Source organism: Aethalodelphis obliquidens, unplaced genomic scaffold, assembly GCF_003676395.1.
Source record: "Aethalodelphis obliquidens isolate GAN/ISIS:26980383/991018 unplaced genomic scaffold, ASM367639v1 scaffold9, whole genome shotgun sequence".
NCBI classification, from domain to species: Eukaryota; Metazoa; Chordata; class Mammalia; order Artiodactyla; family Delphinidae; genus Aethalodelphis; species Aethalodelphis obliquidens.
Window position 1 is genome coordinate 51,623,925 of NW_020837953.1, and position 18,289 is coordinate 51,642,213.

The 18,289-nt window shown below is 60.4% G+C and overlaps 1 protein-coding gene across 1 annotated transcript in view; it reads left to right on the forward strand.

The window, feature by feature from the left end:
- Positions 1-205: 205 nt before the first annotated feature.
- Positions 206-18,289, forward strand: part of MORN1 (MORN repeat containing 1) — a 23,509-nt gene continuing 5,425 nt past the window's right edge. Inside the window, 8 exon segments of the mRNA XM_027108317.1 lie at positions 206-350; positions 1,467-1,538; positions 2,450-2,545; positions 3,034-3,147; positions 4,047-4,137; positions 4,717-4,801; positions 13,484-13,583; positions 14,527-14,637. Of these exon segments, the coding sequence (XP_026964118.1) occupies positions 230-350; positions 1,467-1,538; positions 2,450-2,545; positions 3,034-3,147; positions 4,047-4,137; positions 4,717-4,801; positions 13,484-13,583; positions 14,527-14,637 (790 nt within the window). The 5' untranslated portion in view covers positions 206-229.

Genomic DNA, 18,289 nt, shown 5'->3' on the forward strand with positions numbered 1-18,289 from the left:
GCCTCCGGGGCGGGGCCGAGAGCCTCCAACCATTTCCGCTTCCGGTGCGGGCGCCCAGGCCGTTGGCGGGGCGGTCGCGTCGGCGGAAGGGACGTAAGCGGCGGAAATTCGCCGCGTTACGCAAGCGCAGTCGCGTCCTCTGGCTCCGGGCCCAGACAGCTCCGCTCCAGAGATTGGTAACGCCCAGAGACTGAGCCCGAGGCCACGCCCCCTCGCGACCAACGAGCCAATGGAGGAGTGCTATGAGGTTGCTAAGGGAAACTCTAGAGGCAAGATGGCGTCCGCCCGTGATGGGTGCGCGAGCTCCCGCCTGGCGCGCCGAGACCCGCCGGTTCGGCCACTGCGGGATGGTAACAGCCGACTGCGCCCTACCGGGCCTCGGTCCGGATGGGAGGGAGGCGGGCAGGTCCGGGCGCTCGCTGCGTGTCCCCGCACACGCACTTTCACTTCAGGAAGTCCAGAACCCGCAACCCCCAAGCCCAGCGGGGCTCCCCACGCGCGCCTCCCCCGAGCCCAGCCCGCAACCCCCGGAAGCCTTGTCGCCCCCAATTTGGGAGGGACGCGCGTTCGCGTGTCCCGGTGCCCGGGGGATGGGCGGGGTCCCGGGCCCAGAGTAGCAGAACCGGCCGTGTCTTGGAGACCCAGCCGGCAGGAACCGAGTCGAGCCTGGGTGTCCCTGCGTCCTGGCAGGGGTCGCCTCCTCTGACCGCGCCTCCCAACGTCCCCGACGCGCGGTCAGAGGAGGTTTGATAGAACCTGTTCATAGAATGAAAAAAATGGGGCCGTAGAGATCGAGTCCACATCTCGTAACTTCAGGTAGAACCCGAGCCTCGTTTATGGCAGATACCAGAGTCTGGCAACCCCAAGCTTCCCTAGAAATGCTCGCCGCAAGTTGGCCTTGAAATAGGGGGGCTGGTGGGAACTACTGGAGTTGGGGGATGGTGCACCCAGCAGCTGAGTGGCAAGAAGTGACGATGGGCAGGCCCTCCTTGGATGCAGGTGTGGGTTTTGTCTGGAGGGCACAGGAGGCCACTGGGGGGATGAGGTCCCTGCAGAGAGATGACCGGGACGGCTCTTCCCCTTGTGCCCTCGCTTACCCCCAGCTAATTCGGCTCAGTTCAAATGTCCCCTCTCAGGAAGGCTCCCCACCCCCACGCACACCCATCCACCCTCCCACCAACCCGCACGCTCCTTTCAAGGACCCTGCGCTCACTCCTAGCGTACCTCCCCCGGGACCTCTCTGCACAGAGTAGGTGCTCAGCGTGTCTGGTGCATAAATAGATGAACAGGGAGAGTCGTGACCCAAACTGAGCCTTTGGGGAGCAGTGGGCAGGGGAGTTCACTGGGGGTGAAGCCACAGACACCTGGAGAAGCCCCCGGGACGGCCTGCACCTCAGTGCTTGCTGGTCATCAGCCAGGTCACCTGTGTCTCTTGCTAACCTGTGCGCCCTCCTTTCAACATTCAGGTTACGGAGTCTTCGTTTACCCGAATTCTTTCTTTTGATATGAAGGAGAATGGAGAGGAAGCAGGAAACATGGTAAGGATGGGCTGTGGCCTCTTCCTGCAGCCATGCCGCTGATGGCCCGTGTCCCTGCCGATCTGGGGGCCACACAGGTGCTGGCCACACCGGGCCCTCAGCACTCACTAGTGCCCGTGAGGGGCCATCCTGCAGCGCTGGAGGCCTGGACAGCTCCCCTGGTGCTGATGAAATCTGCTTTTCTTTTTGTTTGATGATAAAGAGACTGCCAGTTTTTGTAGAAAATCTAAGCAGCAGAGGAGAGCAAGTATGAAGCGAAAGTCCCCTGGAGCCCCCCGGAGGCAGGCCTGAACTTCCCAAAGTTTACACTCATGGTTTTGTGCCTGTTTGGGGTTCTGTCTGCTCACATCCTCTGCCTGGTTTTCTGCTGGAGGATTGATCTTTCAGTATTTTCTCATGAGCTATTTTTACATCTGTTGGCTGCCAGGATTTTCTATATTTTGAAACTTTTGACTTTTATTGACTTTTCTTGTAATGTTTTTGCCCCACGGATGTTTCTCACTTTTGTGCTGAAATCTCTGGTTCTCTTCCTGGCCTGGACAGAGTGGTTCCTCCTTTTTGAAATGTATGCTTCAGTGTCACCCTATGACCACAGACTCTCTCTCTCTCCTTCTGTCACTGCACTGACAGAGGCGAGGTGGCCGTCGAGTCCCCTCTGAGGAGGTCTGGGGCGGGGTCCTTGAACTTTCGATGGCCAGAACAGCAGGAAGACTTTCGGTCATGTTTCACGGACGTTCTTGTTGGTGGACATGTGTGGGTGAGCCTGCAGAGAGCACGTGCTGGACGAGAGATGGAGCCAAATGCAGAGACTTTCACGGCTCCGTGCTCGTCCCTGAGAAACGAGCCTGGCCACACGCATGCCCCAGCGGCCACTCCCAGCCACTGCCTGACAGCACGACGTCTTTCACCAGGTCAGGGCAAACTTCTGCTTAAAGACGGGAGTTACTACGAAGGCGAGTTTGTAGACGGAGAGATCACGGGAGAGGGCTGCCGGCACTGGGCCCTGACAGGTTAGCTGACCCGACGCTTTCCTCCTAAAGCAACCTTGGTGTGAGCTGGCCCCTCCCTTCCGGGCGCAGAAGGCACTTCCATCAGTAACCTGGGGACCCCTGGTTTCCCTAAGGTGTCTCGTAATGGCCTCGTGCCAGCCTGGGGCAGGGTGGCCACACTGCTGCCCGCAGAACCTCAGACCCCCACTGGCAAGCGGGTGTTGGGTTCTCAGCGGAGAGAAGCCTCACACCACGGACTCCGGCCTGGCGGGGCCTTTGCCCCCAGCACACAGATGCCCCAGAGAGGGTCCCCTTGCGATGGAGTCTGCACGTACACTGCCGGGAGGGAGGGAGTCCCATTTCCCTTGTTCAGGGTGAGCGGTGAGATAAAGGGACACCGTGTTCTGCTACCACTGCCCAAGGGTCGGGCAGGAACTACTGGTTACCCCGCTGGACTCAGGAAACGAGTCTAACCCTGGACACGGCTTCCCGCCTCCCGTCCACACCGGGGAACACCTACACCGGACAGTTTGTTTTGGGAGAACCCCAAGGACATGGCGTCATGAAGTACAAAGCCGGCGGACGTTACGAAGGGGAGCTCTCCTGCAGCCTGAGAGAAGGTCCGGGGTCCGTGGGAAGGCGTGAGGCATCGGCCTCGGGGTGGACACTGTGGGGCCCAGACCCCAGCCCTCCCTGGATCCTGACTCGGGGCCTGGGCGGGCCTGGGCGCGAGTGCACTCCCCGGTCCGGTGAGGTTCGGAGCGCAGGGCTCACAGCGAGCCCCTCAAACCTGGTGACTCAGGTCCCCACTCTGCCATCGCCCTCGATCCCGTGTCAGCAGTCGGCCTGGGATCGGCCAGGCGGGTCTCCTGGACTCGCTGAGGGTCGCAGTGGCTCAACCAGCACTGTGGGTCCTCTTGACCCTCGGCTCGGTCACCTCCTCCACGTCCTGTGGGACCCAGCCAGTCAGGAGGCCACATTCCGGGGAGCAGCAGGCAGAGCCCCGGGGTCGCCGGAGCGAGCGGAGCAGTCCCAGCCCCCGACAGCATGCCGGCGCGGGCGCAGCTCTGACCCCTCCAAGGCCTCCCGTGAGGGGTCAGGACGCCCCCCTTCCCGAGTGTCCAGGCCCTGAGACTCTGTGTCTTCACGAGCACTTCCTCTGGCCTTTGGGCCCTTTGAGTAGGTGGTAGAGGCCCTGCACAACTGTCGGTCCTCAGCGTGAACTCGCACCTGCGAGCTGGCCTTGACCGCGCGGCAGCACCACCCCAGCCGGACAGCAGAGCGTTTCAGTCTCCGATGCTGGGGACCCCGGGCGCCCCCACCCTCCCTCGGGACCTTGAGAGCTGGACTCAGAGCCGCTCCCGCTGCGTGTGGCTGCCAGGCCGCCCCAGATCGGATTGTGGGGCCGGGGGACCCCCATGGGGCCCAGCTACAGGGGGTGCCGACCCCATCCTTCTTCTAGACACCCCCCTCCCCCAACGGAGGTACGAGGTGACCCTCGACTCTCGCCCGCCTCCAGGACAGGGGCACCTGGTGGACGCAGATGGACAAGTGTACTGGGGGTCATTTCACGACAACAAGCGGCACGGCCAAGGGCGGATGGTCTTCCGGTGAGTCCGCCGTCCTGTGGGCCGTACCCCCATCGAACACCCAGCCCTGAAAGTACGGTCTGTGATTTTTTCATATGATCCTGCAATTTCTCCCTCAGTTGCTGACATTGGTTCTGTGTGTATTTAGTAGAAAGAACATCCGTCCCCCTCCTCCAATGAAACACCAGGTGAGGAGGTCGGGTGGGCGCGAGGGTGGAGCGGGGCCGAGTCGGGTGACACCCGCAGGCTCTCAGCTTCGGGCCCAGTGCTGGGCGTCTTTCACACTCCAGGCAGTTTTCGTGCAAAATCCTGCCCTTGGGATTTGCAGGCCCCCCCATTTCCTTCCCGTTTTCCTCTCCAAACCTTCACACCTGGGGCCCAGCAAGCGGGGCCTCCCGTCACTGCACGCCACCGGGCGCCAAGGCCACCTGCCCCTCTGGCCGGGCCCTGGCAAGGCCACAGCTTGTGCCATCTGTTCTGGGCCTATTTTTGCCTTGGTCCCGGGGGTGCGTGCTGAGCCCCAGTCGGAGGAGCCAGTGTGCGTCACACAGCCACCTGGCCCTTCCCAGCCTGAGAGCAGCCTCCGCGTTTGTCCCTCAGGAACGGAGATGAGTACGAGGGCAACTGGGTCTGGGACCAGCGCCAGGGCCATGGGACACTGCGCCATGCGGACGGCTCCATCTATGAGGTACTGGACCCACCGGCCGGGCGTCCTCTGCTCCCGGTGCCGCCCGGGGTGCAGCCCAGGTGCTGCCCTTCTGACCCTGCGAGGTAGGGTCGGCCACCGTTCCCTTTTCGCTGATGAGAAGATGCGGTTCAGAGAGCTTAAGGGCCACCCGCTAACACCTTTCCGTCCCGTCTGGTTCCTGAAACACCCCATGACCCAACACTCTCTCCTGTGGGAATGACCTGGTGAAGCCTTTTTGAGAGGAGATACCCGTGGGGTCCCAGTGCCCTCGATAACCTGGGGAAGCAGGCGAGGACCCCTCCCTGCTCCTCGCGAGCAGGGCTCTGCGCCCCACCCCCCATCATGTCGCAGCTGCTACTCTCGGCTTGATGGGGGCTTTTAGGTGCCACGAGGCCAAGAGATTCAGGCACATGGGAAGACCTTCTCGGGCCCCCAGAATCCGCCATCCTTGTGCTTCCCGCACGCCGGCCTGTGGGCCTGGCCGGCCCTGCAGAGATGCAGCCAGGGGCCAGAGAATGCCGCGTGAGCCAGGTCTGAAGGATGGGAAGGGGCCGCCGCATGGAGACCACAGGGAAGGGCATTGCAGGCAGCGGAAGGGCGAGGCTGGGCTCCAAGGCAGGAAGAAGCCTGCGTGGCCAGAGCAGGGGTCAGGGGAGGCCAGGCAGGAGGCCCAGGCCGTCCCGCGCACAGGCCCCGGAGCCACGAGGGCTTGGAGTTTTATCCTACACGTCACAGAAAGTGCTGGAAGGAGTTGGTGACCTGACCCCTGTGTTTGGAAGGCTTCTCTTGCTCTCACTCATGGAGAGAGGTGATGGCGGCCTGCACGGGGTGTGGAACCAAATTTGGGGGGTTTGGAGGCACAGACACTGGACTGGTTGACAAGGGCAGAAGCGAAGATGTCCTGCATTTCTGGCCCAGCGTCGGGTGGATGGTGGTGATGCCTGAGCCAGAACCCACCGGAAGACAAGTCACACCGGTAATTGAACGTGAAAGTATCAACTAGTGAAAGACAGCAAAATACCCAAAGGAGTGAAAGCAGGAATATGGCCAAAGCAAATGCGAAAGTGGCCCCAGGAGGTGCCCCCGAAGATGGGGTGGGGACCGGCCTGGTTGCATCCTCGGGCCTGACCGCGTGGGGCTGAGGCCATGGGAGACGTGACTTGTGGCACGTGGCAGCTTTGGGAGTGACTGAGCTGCCACCGAGCTCGGCTGTGATGCGCCAGCTGAATCTGGGCCTCGGGAGCCGAGGGTTGCACGTGGCTGTGGATGTAGTGACGGCGGCGCGAGGCCCTTGGTGTCCTGGACGGGAGCTCAGGTCTGCACTCAGCTCCAGCCACGGTCCTGAGAGTCTCTCACTTCTCACAGCCTCAGGGCTGAAACAATTTGACTGTGTGGGTTGCAGAATTAGGTTGTCAGCTGAATTCATATCTTTGCCAAGTTTCTCATGTGAAAGTTAGAGTGGAGATTGGGAAAGAAGTCCCAGGAGACGAGGGAAAGCCCAGCCCCTCCGGAGACTCAGACCTCGCAGACAGGGGGTGTGGCCACAGCCCGCTGGGTTGGAGGAGCTTCCCTGGGCGTCTGCTGCCAGCCGCCGGGGCCGTGTGTGCAGGAAACCCTGGGACACAGAGGAACTCGCCCAGGACAAACCCCTGTGCCTGAGGGGTTAGGAGTGGGCACCCTGGAGCCCGAGGGAAGCCTCTTCCCCGCAGGGTCCTTGCAGCGCCCAGCACGGCACCAGCTGGCAAAGCGACACGTTTCAGGGTCCAGCTCCCGGAGCACAGAGTCGGGCAGGAAGGGTCGTTTGGGGGCTGAGGGGCAGTAAACTGGTAACTGGCCAGGGCACTTCCTGAGATGGAGTGGCCTGCTGGGGAGTGTGGAGTCCTGCCCTGGCTGCGAGGCTCCCCCCCGGCATGCTCACCTTGCCTGCTTGTAAAACGCAGAGCTCTGCTTAGGTGACATCACCTCCCAGGCCCCTCCTGGGACCGCAAGTCCTGGTCTGGGTAGCCAGCCACTCCCGGGGTGCCACCTGGGCCGCTGCGGTTGGCAGTTTGCGCCAGAGCCCATTTGCAGATGCCGCTGTGCCCCGGCCAGAGCTCTGCTGCTTCTCCCCAAGGGGGACGTCTGTCCATCCTCATGGGGCCAGGCTTTAGGGCTCATCCTGGGCAGCCGCAGTCACTGGCCTGAATTCTCCAGAGCTGCCACGGAAGAGGGAAACGCAGGGAGACCTGGGAGGATCTTCCTCGCTCGGAACCCCCAACAGCGTCCACACCTCGCGGGCTGGGGGCGTGGGGTCGCGGTTCTAGTGCTGGCACTGCCCTCAGCTGCCTTCTGGCTCCCCGACTCTCTCGACCACCGTTCCAAAGACGAGGCGGCCTCCCAAACCAGGGGGTGGCCGAGCCCTCGCCTTCTTCCAGAGAATCCCGAAAGCCTCTGCCCCCACCCTCCACCCCGCATGCCCTTCCCCCAGAGGCAGTTTGGGCTCTTCCAGGGCCTCCGCATCAGGGGCCTGGGCACTGGGGGCCGTGCTCGGGCCTCCCCAGCAAGTCGCTGCTCAGCCGGGGGGCTGGGGGTTCCCCGCCGCCATCCACCAGGGGGCAGCCCGGCCCTGCCTACCGCCCGGCCCTGCAGGGGGCTCCTCCGCTGGCTGCGGAGCTAGAGCCGCGTCCCTCCAAGCGGATGCCCCGTGGACGCCGGCTTGGATGTCAGGCGGGAGCCGGCGGAGTGCGAGGGGCTGGCGGCTTCGTCCCCCCGGCGCTTTGCAGGTGAACGAGGGTCCTTCCCCGGGTTTCAGGCCGTCCGCCTGCGTTCCCGCTGCTCAGCGATGCCCCAGCCTCTCAGGGCCGCGCGACCCAGACCCTGAGCACCGGGCCACGCAGCCCCGCGGTCGGGAAGCGCTGCCCCCACCCACAGTCGCAGCCACGACCATGTCCTGAGGGCCCCGGGAGGACAGCCAGGCCCTGAATCCCCGCGCCCCAAACAGCGTTCCGACGGTGTGGGCACAGGAGCTCCCAGCTCTCAGGGCCCGCCTCTCCGTGCTGTGGGGATGCCTCCTGCGCCTGACCTCTAAGCTGTGACCTCTGGGCATGAACGGTCACCTGGGAGAGATGGAGCCGCCAGAGAGAGTTGGCATGTCCCCCATGAGGGCACAGCCGTCCCCAGGCTTTCACTAGGCAAAGAGCTTTCTCTGTTTTTAAACTTTATTGCAAGATACACATAACATAAAATTTGCCGTCTCATCCATTTGTAAGTGCACAGCCTGGTGGCATTAAGCGCATCCACATTGTGTGTAGCCATCACCACCGTCATTTCCAGAACTTTCTCTCTCCCCCAAACTGAAGCTCTGTCCCCATTAGACACTCACTCCCCACCCAGCCCCCGGCCCCGCCCTCCTACTTTCTGTCTCTATGGGTCTCCTCCCGGGACCTCATAGAAGTGGGGTCATGTAGGATGTGTCCTTTCGTGTCTAGCTCATTTGACGCGGCATCGTGTCCTCTAGGTCCATCCACGTTGGGGCAGGTGTCGGGACCTCCTTCCTCTTTAAGGCTGGCTCCTGCTCTGCCGTGCGGATGTTCCTTCCGCGCTGCGTCCGGCTGCTCGTCCCTCGATAGACACTCGGTCTGTCTCCACCTCTTGGCGCCCGTGAGTGACGCTGCTGTGAGCACCATCCTGCTCCCAATTCTGGGAACGGCGCAACTGCTGGGTCACGTGGCGATTCTATTTTTAACTTTCTGAGGAACCTCCACACCATTTTCCATTTTCCATTCCCACCAGCAGCGCACCAGCGTTCCAATTTCTCCACATCCTCCCCCAACGCTTGTGTTCTCTGGGGGTTTTGTGTTTGTTTTTTTATTTATTTATTTTTGGCTGCATTGGGTCTTCATTGCACGCAGGCTTTCTCTAGTTGCGGCGCGCAGGCTTCTTATTGCGGTGGCTTCTCGTTGCAGAGCACGGGCTCTAGGCGCGCGAGCCTCAGAAGTTGTGGCTTGTGGACTCTAGAGCGCAGGCTCAGTAGTTGTGGCACACGGGCTTGGTTGCTCCGCGGCATGTGGGATCTTCCTGGGCTTCCAGGGCTCGAACCCGTGTCCCCTGCGTTGGCAGGTGGATTAACCACTGCACCGGCAGGGAAGTCCCATGTTTCCTGCTTTTTAAATAACCGCGGTGCCAATGAAGTGATTAAGAGACAGGCATCAGGCAGCCCCTCGGAGAGCAGCGTCCTCCGGGGCCACCTCCGTGGAGCCTGGGGACAGACTGTGGGCTGCGGAGGCGAGCGCACACCTGGCGGAGGGGACAGAGGGGTGCTCTCCAGTGAGCCTCAGCCTCTGTGCACATGGAATGTTCCTACCTGTGCAGCTGTGCCGTGGTGCCGCCAGCAGCTGCGCTTCTGCCCGTCCCGGGGCACCTCCGTGTGCATTGGCTGCATTTCTCGTGTTGGCGTTTCTCTGCATTTCTCGAAGGGAGGCCTGCTGGGCGGCGCACCTGCTCACCACACAGAGCAGGTGGTCGGCCGCATGCGCATCTTCACCTGCTGGTGGCTCGCAGCCTCCCCTCTCCTCACCTGTGCATCTGTAGGAATGCCAGGGGCTCCGTGCCCCTGTGCCACTGTCCTGGCCGGGAGGTCACAGTCCAGGAATGGGGGCCTGACCGTGAGAAGCATCTGGGCCCATTGGCACATCGTGGGAGGAGGGGCCTGGGCTGCCAGAGCAGAACCAGCGCTGTCCCACGTTCCTGGTGGGGTTCTACGCAGACGGATATCAGGACCCGGAGTGTGAAGGCAGCTTGCATTTGCATCAGCAGAGCTTGTCACACTTTGGAATCCAGGGAACTTACGGCCAGGATCGTGGAGATCAAAGACACCTTAGGGACCCTGCTGTTAGCTGGGAAGTGAGGGGCATTGTGTCTGCAGAGAATGATGGGCAGGGGCCACCAACACTCTGGCCTGTGTGGCCACTGCTGCCCCAGCAGGCCACCCCGAAAGCTGGAGACCCCGGGCCCCTGCAGCCGCAGGCCCAGGCAGGTGACCCGGGGCCACGCCCCTCCCTGGTCTAGGAGCCGTGGCCTCAGGGAAGTCCTCACCTGCTCCAGGAGGGAGTTTGGTGACAGTGGGAAGTCACCTTCTCCAGACTGGATGCCATCAAAGAAGATGCTGTGGAGAGCCGGGCCCCGGCCCCTCCTGGTGTGGTCGGTCAAAGCCCGGTGCCCTGGAGAGGACTGGAGGTGGGGAAGAGATGGGTGAGCTGGGAAGGTGGGCTTCTGACCGGGGCGGAGATTCAGAGTGTGCCTGGGAGCGCCTGAAAACGCAACAGGACAACGCAGCCGTAGAAGCAATTCCAGGGAAAGCACCGTCACTTTTCCCGGGAAAGAAAAACAGCGTCTGTTAACTAGAAAGTGCTTCCCGAAATGAGAAGAGTCAGGTGTGTATTTCTCACAATTTATTCAAACTCGTGTGTGGTGGGGAGGGCACCCAAGCGGCCCCTCGTCCCACCCCCGACTCCGTGCTCTTCAAAGAAAGGACCAGGGAAGGAGTTCTGAGCACATAGGTCCCTATCCTGGAGCTGAGAGGCCCTGGGGTTGCCTCAGCCACCGCCGGCCACAAGGTGTGCCCCACTCACCCCACGGGGCCTCTCCTACAGGGACCCCGCGCACCCGTGCTTCGCGTGCAGGGTGGCCCGGCCGTCCTCCCATCTTCCTGCACTGCGGCAGCACACACAGGTCCTCACCTGCACGGGGAGGAGAAGGAAGAGCCGCCAGGCGCAGCGACGCGTTAACACGTGTTTGTTCGCGCGCTGGTGCGTGTCAGCTGACTGAGAAAGGGCAGGGTTTTCAAAAGCATGATTTGTAACATTAATTAGATTCTACGCTGTTGGATGAGTTACACTGCTGGAGTGTATCGTGTATCTGTCCTGGGAAAGTGCTGTGTTGCAGCCTGAGCTGGGGTGGGGGGTCTCAGATTACGAGAGCGCGATTAAGCGGTCGGTCAGCGATTAAGCGGTCTGTCAATGCTTGGATGGCGAGGACTGGACAGTGACTTGGCGGGGAGCCTGACCCTGCTCACACCCAGTGGGGCGGAGTGGGCCGGGGCTTCGTGGTCTGAGGGGCACGTTCACTGCCTGTCTGCTCTGCACGCGGCAGCCCGTGCGCCCGCAGGCCATGCTCCAAGGCTCTGTGTGCTGGACCCTTCTCAGTCTGCTCCTGGCTCCCAGGCGACCCTAGGCCCTGCCTGCCTTCTTCCTGAAAACCCACGCTGCACCTTCGCAGAGGGCCAAGGGGCCGGGCAGGGCGTGCAAAGATGTGGACCCCGACACGGTCGAGGGCCCCAGTGGCCATCGTGCTGTTTGGAGAGGAGCCCGCGCTCATTCGAGCCCTAGTTGTCCCCATGGAGCCCTGCCCTGGGAAGCTCATGCCCCGGAGCAGACAGACAGACAAGAGGGGACCACGACTGAGAGGGAAGGGGGAGGCCGCTGGGAGGGGCCCGCGGAGCGCCACAGAGCTCAGCCCTCTTTGGCGGGAGCGCTCAGAGTCACGTGATGGAGAAGCTCAAACAGAGGCCGAGGCCGTGTCACAGGGTCGGGCGTGCGCGCGCACTGAGCTCCCGCCACTTCCCCGTGGCTGGAAGCCCCGTCTCCCACCTGCCTCTGGGCGTCCTCCCCCGTCCACCCCGCAGGGGCGGTGACCCCAGCACCGCTGCCCAGGACAGGGGTGAGGCCTGCGCTTGTGCGGGCGGGCAGCACACTGGCCCCGGGCACAGAGCGGGCGCAGCTCCAGCTGGGGGCGGTGTGCGGGGGAGGCAGCCGGGCCCCACAGGGGGGTGTTTGTCTCTGGAGGCGACCACCCTTCCCCGGGGCTACCGGCCCACTGCCCAGGCACCACAGCACAGAGCCTCAGACGAGGGCATGAACCTCTACGTAAAAGGGCGGGAGTGGGGGGGCGGGGCGGAGTGATGAGTTGATTTGGCTCCTGAGAGGTGCGTTCGATTGGCCGTGAGACCTGCTTCCCGAGTTGAAACCGGTCACTTCTCCGGCCTGGGGACGGCGGCGTGAGGGAAGCGAGGGGTTCCGGCGACTCGTTCACCTCTGAGGAGCACCACTGACCCCAGCAAAGCGACTACGGGGCTCGAGCTGGGAGAAGCTCTGACGTCAGTGTGCTGTACACAGCTGGGGGTGGGGGGCGGCTCCCTGCCCCCCAGGGCTGGCCCCACCCAGACTCAGAGACAATGGCCCAGCTCGGCCAGGACCCTCCCGCTCTGCTCCCCCGCAGGTCACCCTGCCCATCGCGATCACTGAGCATTGCTGCCTCCACCACACAGCAGACGCAGGTGCACACGCCCGCATGCATGCACACCTGTGCACAGGACCCCTTCCTGGGACCAGGCAGCAAGCCCAGCAGATGCTGCTGCTTGGAGTCCGCACTGGCTCCAGGGATGGTCAGCTAGTGACTCTGGGGCTCCCCAGCCCCTCCCAGGACGGCAGCACGGGGTCCCCGCTCTGGCGTGATACCTGCGGCCTCGCCCCCTCTTTGGCCTGGCACGCTGCCTGCAGACGTGAGCCACGTCTTAGGGGACGTCGATAGACCGTCTGCGATGTCAGCCGTGCTGGCACCGAGCTTTCCGGGAACGCAGCCCGAGTGTGGGCCCAGAGGGCTCAGCTCTCTGGGTCTGGGGGCTGGAGGGACGAGGCTGCCCTGCGGCTCCAGGCCTCCCGTGGGGGTTACAGCCACGCCTCTGCCCAACTGCCACCCCCAGCTGGCAGCCGGCCCCTCCTGCAGCCGCGAGCTGTTGCCTTGCCGCTACTGCCATGCACCCACCAGGGCGCCGCAGTTGTCCGGTGCCCCGGCTGGAGGGGGAGCCGCGGCCAGGCCCCTTCCCTGTCACCTTGTAATGTGAACACAGCGACCGTGTGTTCCAAGCAGCCGTGGAACCTGTTCCCCCAGATCTTGGGGTGTCTGAGCTCTTCAGGGGCCGTTCCCACAGGCCTCACCTGCCAGACGGCCCCTCCCGAGGGCCTGAGGGGCTCCCGCCAACCGGAGTCCGGCCCCAGCTGCTGGGCGGCCTCGGGCCACTCGGAGGGCTGGGCAGGAAAGCAGGAGCCCAGTCACCTTCTGCCAGAGTGAATCGAACCAAAACGCGCCTGTGGCTCATGCTTCTTCCAATAGGAGTAATTCATAGCTGAATAAAACCCCATTAAGATCTCGAACTTTTCCAGGAAAGCAGTCTTTGTGCTCTTCGGCACTGTTCTTCCGCTCGGTCGTGCTTATCGTTTACAAAGCAGGCTTATTATGGGGGTGGCAGAGTTGGGGCGTGCAGCGAGTTGGCACTGCCCCCAGGGTGCGGCTGTGCGGGTTCCCAGTGTGATTTTAATTGGCCTTTTTGTTATCAAGGAGCGTGTCGGAACGCTCAGCCCCTCGACCCCGCAAGCCTCCGCTCGCTCGCCTGCACGGTCGGCCTCCCGTGACTGCACAAATGCAGTATCTTTGTGTTAAAAGGGTTTCGTGCTAAAAAGTGTGCCCTTTGGAGCCATATTTTCTTTGCATTTTGTATTCGGGCCATTGTCTCCAAACTTCCTGGCTTCTTAAAGTTCAAAGGGCAGCGCCTTCTGCGGAGGTCCCCAGGGGCCTTCGGAGCCTGGGGGGCCGCCGGGCTGTGCGGCAGGGAGACCAGCCCGTCTGAGCCCATGGTTCTCTCCACGGGGACAGTGGCACGGTGACGTGTTCAGTGGAGAGGGCAGCGTGGCCCACTGCTCCGGGGGCGTCTACCGAGGGGTGTGGATCAATGGCCACCCCGTGAGTAGGTGCCCCCGGCCTTGCCGCTGGCCCCGTGGGGTCCTCTTGTGGGGTCACGTCTGGGTCTGGCCGTGTCCTTTCTCAAGTGGCCCTGGGCAGTCTCGCGGGAGGTGTGGACCAAGCGGGGCTGGATGGAGTGGAACCTAGAATCCCCTTTTGGGAGAAACATGCTCTGCTGTGGTTTCACGGGGCTCGTGACACGCAGAGGCCCCCGTCAGACCCTGAACCCAAGTGGTCCTGCTTCAAGCAGGGCTCCCAGCCTCGGGGTCTCCCACCCACGGGGCTCTGGGCGTCTGGCCTCCCTGCACAGCCTCCATCCAGCCCCCCACCCTGAGCTCTCTGCTCTGCAGTGTGCGCACAGGTGGCCTGTGGCCTGCAGGGTCCTCTGCTGGCGCCTCACCCTCCCCGTGTTGCCTCCGGGCATGGGGGCTTCTGTTAGACTCCAGGGACTCGGGTCACCAATCAGAACCTTGGTGCCGGGTCCACGGGTGCAGCTGCTCACTCAGAGCTGCGGGTGGACCCTGCTCACCAGGCCAGCTCCCGGGCAGACAGCCACAGCCTCGTCCAGCACACATCAGGTCGCTGACTCAGACGCACGCAATGCAGGGCCCGGGTCCGAGCAGTGGGCGGGAGGCCGTGCGGGAACATGCCCCGGGTGCACTGGGCACTGCTGGGCCGTCACCTCAGCTCTGCCGTCCCCCTACCGTGATCAGGTCAGTTCTGAGATGACCCACTTCAAATCACTGTAGCCGGCCCTCAGGACGAGGTTAAGGTCACGGCGTCAGTGATGGTCCCCCAGCCCTGACAGCTGTGCCATCCATGCGCCCCCCACCCCCGCTGGGACACGGTCAGGCCTGAGCGGCTGCACAGCGCATTCAGGATGCGGGATGCAGACCCGTGGCACTCACCGCCCTGACCCCACGACAGATGCGCTCTGCTCTCCCCAGCACAAGCCACAGGGATCGTGATTTTGGGTCCGGAGGGGATGGAAGTGGCCCAGGGATCTTCCTTCACATTGACCATCCAGCTGCAGCGGGACGGTGGGGAAGTTGCCACGAGTCAGTGTCTCCAGGAAGGCGGCCGGGTTATGTATTCTTTTCAGAAGGATAAGCAGCTGTCGGGTTCTGAAGTAGCAAAAACGCAGACAAGATGCCACAGGTGGCTTCTGGCCTCCCAGCTGCGCCCAGGTCACCCCGTTCCCAAGTCCTCGCTGCCGGAGCCTCGGCAGAAAGGGCAGTGGGCGTGCGAGCCCTCCAGCCGGTGGGAGGCCGCTGTGCGGTGCATGTGCGTGTGTGAGCACATGGGCTCTGTGTGTGCATCTGTGTGCATGTGCGTGAGCACACAGGCGGCCCTCCCGGCGGTCACACACTCAGAGGCAGAGGACAGAGGAGGCCACGTGGGCGCCGGGCCAGCCGCTCAGCCTGGCAAGGGGAGGGTTTCTCAAGCTCCTCGTGGGGTGACCAAGGTGGACAGACGCCCATCCGTCTGGGCTGCGTCTAGATGCTCAGTCAGCCCTGCGGCCAAGCAGAGGGACGACCGGGCTTCCCGCCCCATGAGCAGAGAAGACCCAGAGGGACGGGGCGGGACCACTGGAGACAGACATTCCTGCACAGTGGTCCAGCTCTGTTCCACGGCTCCGCGTAGGAAGCATGACGTGCAGCATAAACTGAGTATATTTAGTCACAATTGGCTTATTTTAACAACTTTATTGCAGCATAATTTACATACCATAAAATTCATCTATATTCAGTGATTTAATGATTCTTAGTACACTTGCAGGGTTGGGCAACCATTGCTACACCAGTTCCATTTCAGAACATTTCCTCCACCCCAGAAAGACCCCTCGTTCCTGCCCTGTTCCCACCCTCCATCCCAGGCACCACAAATGCCTTTTCCTGGACACTGAGTGTGGATGCAATCTCACTTGTGGTCGCGCTCTGCTCCTCCCTCCCGCCCAGCGCGCGGTGCTGCTCTCCTCTTTGTGGACCACTAGCCTCCCATCCTGCCCGCCCAGCACTTTGCTCACCTGCGTCCGTGGGCGACAGTCCAGTCCTTGGCACTTGGCTGCTGTGAACATTCATGTGCAGGTTTTTTGCAAACCTGTTTCATTTCTCTCAGGTATATATTTATGAGTAGAATTGTTGGGTCAGTTGTTGGGTAGGTTCGTGTTTAAATTTTTCAAGCAATGGCCAAACTCTTTTCCAAAGTGGCTGCGCCATTTTACCATCCCGTTAGCAACGTACGAACGTTCCGATTTCTCCACGTCCTTGCCAGGGCGTAGCCATCCTGAGGATGTCAGGGGGCATCTCCTCATGGATTTTTGTTTTCTTTGTTGTTTTCTTTTGGTTGTTTTTTGGGTTTTTAAAAAATTTTTTGGCCGCACCGCGCAGCATGCAGGATCCTAGTTCCCTGACCAGGGATCAAACCTGCACCCCCTGCAATGAAAGCACAGAGTCTTAACCACTGGACCGCCAGAGAAGTCCCTCCTCATGGTTTTGATTTGCGTTTCCTTAAAACTAACGACGTTGGGCAGCTTCTCGTGTGCTCGTTGGCCATTTATATGTCTTCTACAGAGAAATGTTTGCTCATATATTTCAGCTTTTTTTTTTTTTGGATTGGGTTGCTTGTCTTAGTTTTTAGTTATACAAGTTCTTTATGTATTCTGGATACAAGTCCTTTAGCAAATATATATTTGCAGATATTTTCTTTCAGTTTGTGGCTTATCTTTTAATCTTAATGTTGTCTTTTGAAGGGCACAATTTTAAATTTTTTTTTTTTTTTTGCGGTACGCGGGCCTCTCACTGCTGTGGCCTCTCCTGTTGCGGAGCACAGGCTCCGGACGCGCAGGCTCAGCGGCCGTGGCTCACGGGCCCAGCCGCTCCGCGGCATGTGGGATCCTCCCAGACCGGGGCACGAACCCGCGTCCCCTGCATCAGCAGGCGGACTCTCAACCACTGCGCCACCAGGGGAGCCCTAAATTTTTTTTTTTAATTTATTTTATTTATTTATTTTTGGCCGCATTGGGTCTTTGTTGCTGTGCACGGGCTTTTCTCTAGTTGCAGCGAGCGGGGGCCAACACTCGTTGCGGTGCACAGGCCTCTCATTTTGGCGGCCTCTCTTGTTGCAGAGCACGGGCTCTAGGTGTGCGGGCTCTGTAGTTGTAGCTCATGGGCTCCAGAGCGCAGGCCCAGCAGCCGTGGCGCACGGGCCCAGTTGCTCCGCGGCATGTGGGACCCTCCCGGACCAGGGCTCGAATCCGTGTCCCCTGCGTTGGCAGGTGGACTCCCAACCACTGTGCCACCAGGGAAGCCCTAAAATTTTGATGAAGTACAGTTTGTCATTTTTTTCTTTTATGGACCATGGTCTTGGTGATCTGTCTAAGGATTCTTAGCCCAAGTTCACAGAGACTTTCTCCAGTTTTCTTGTACAACTTTTGCTCTTACATTTAGGTCTCTGATCCCTCTTGAATTAATTTTTGTGGGTAAGATAGAGGTCTAAATTCATCTTTTTTCATGTGGACTCCCGTTGTCCCAGGGCCATGTGTTGAAAAGACTGTCCTTTCCCCCACTGCATTGCCTGGGCATCTTGGTCAGAAGTCACTTGACCGTAAGGGTGAAGGTTTATGTCTGGACGTCAGTTCTGTCCATTGACCGATGTATCGGTCCTTACGCCCCTGCCACACCATCTGATTATTGCAGCCTTCCAGTATGCTTTGAAACTGGAGATTCCTCCGACTTTGTTCTTCTTTTTCAAAATTGTTTTGGCTAACCTGGGACCTTTGTACTTCCATATAAATATTTCAGGATCAGCTTGTCCATTTCTGTCCCCCCAACAAGGAAAGAAAACAAGCTGCTGGGATTTTGTGAGGGATGCATTGACTCAGGCTGGGAGAACCGCCATTAGCAGCACTGAACCCGCTGATTCGTAAACGTGACACATCTCTCCGCCTATTTTTCTTTACGTTCATCTATGTTCGTATTTTTCAGTGAGCAAGTCTCGCACTTTTCTTAAATTTATTAATAAACGATCAATGATCTATTATTGTTTGATTCGAATTTGCTTATTAATACATTTGTTACATTCTTTTACGCTATTATCAATGGGATCGTTTTGTTTTCTTCACTTCAGAAATTGCTAGACTACGGTTGAGTTTTCCACGTTGATCTCATCTTCCTTGACCTTGCTGGTTATTTCTGAGGATTTCTTAGGATTCTCTATACACAGGATCATGTCGTCTACGAATAAATACAATTTTACTTCTTCCTTTTCAGCCTGGATGTGTTTTCATTCCCGGCAGCAATGGCTGAGGGTTTTAAACCCTCCCCCTCCTCGCCAGCACTCTTTGCTCTGTCTTTCTGGGTATAGTCATCCTAGTGGGCAGGAGGTGGCATCTCACTGTGGTTCTGTTTGCATTTCCCTAATGAGTGGTGATCTGGAGCATTTTTTTCATGCACTTATTGGTCATTTGTACATCTTCTTTGGAGAAATATCTATTCAGATCCTTTACCCATTAAAAAATTGAGGCAGGGCTTCCCTGGTGGCGCAGTGGTTGAGAGTCCGCCTGCCGATGCAGGGGACACGGGTTCGTGCCCCGGTCCGGGAAGATCCCACATGCCGCGGAGTGGCTGGGCCCGTGAGCCATGGCCGCTGAGCCTGCGCGTCCGGAGCCTGTGCTCCGCAACAGGAGAGGCCACAACAGTGAGAGGCCCG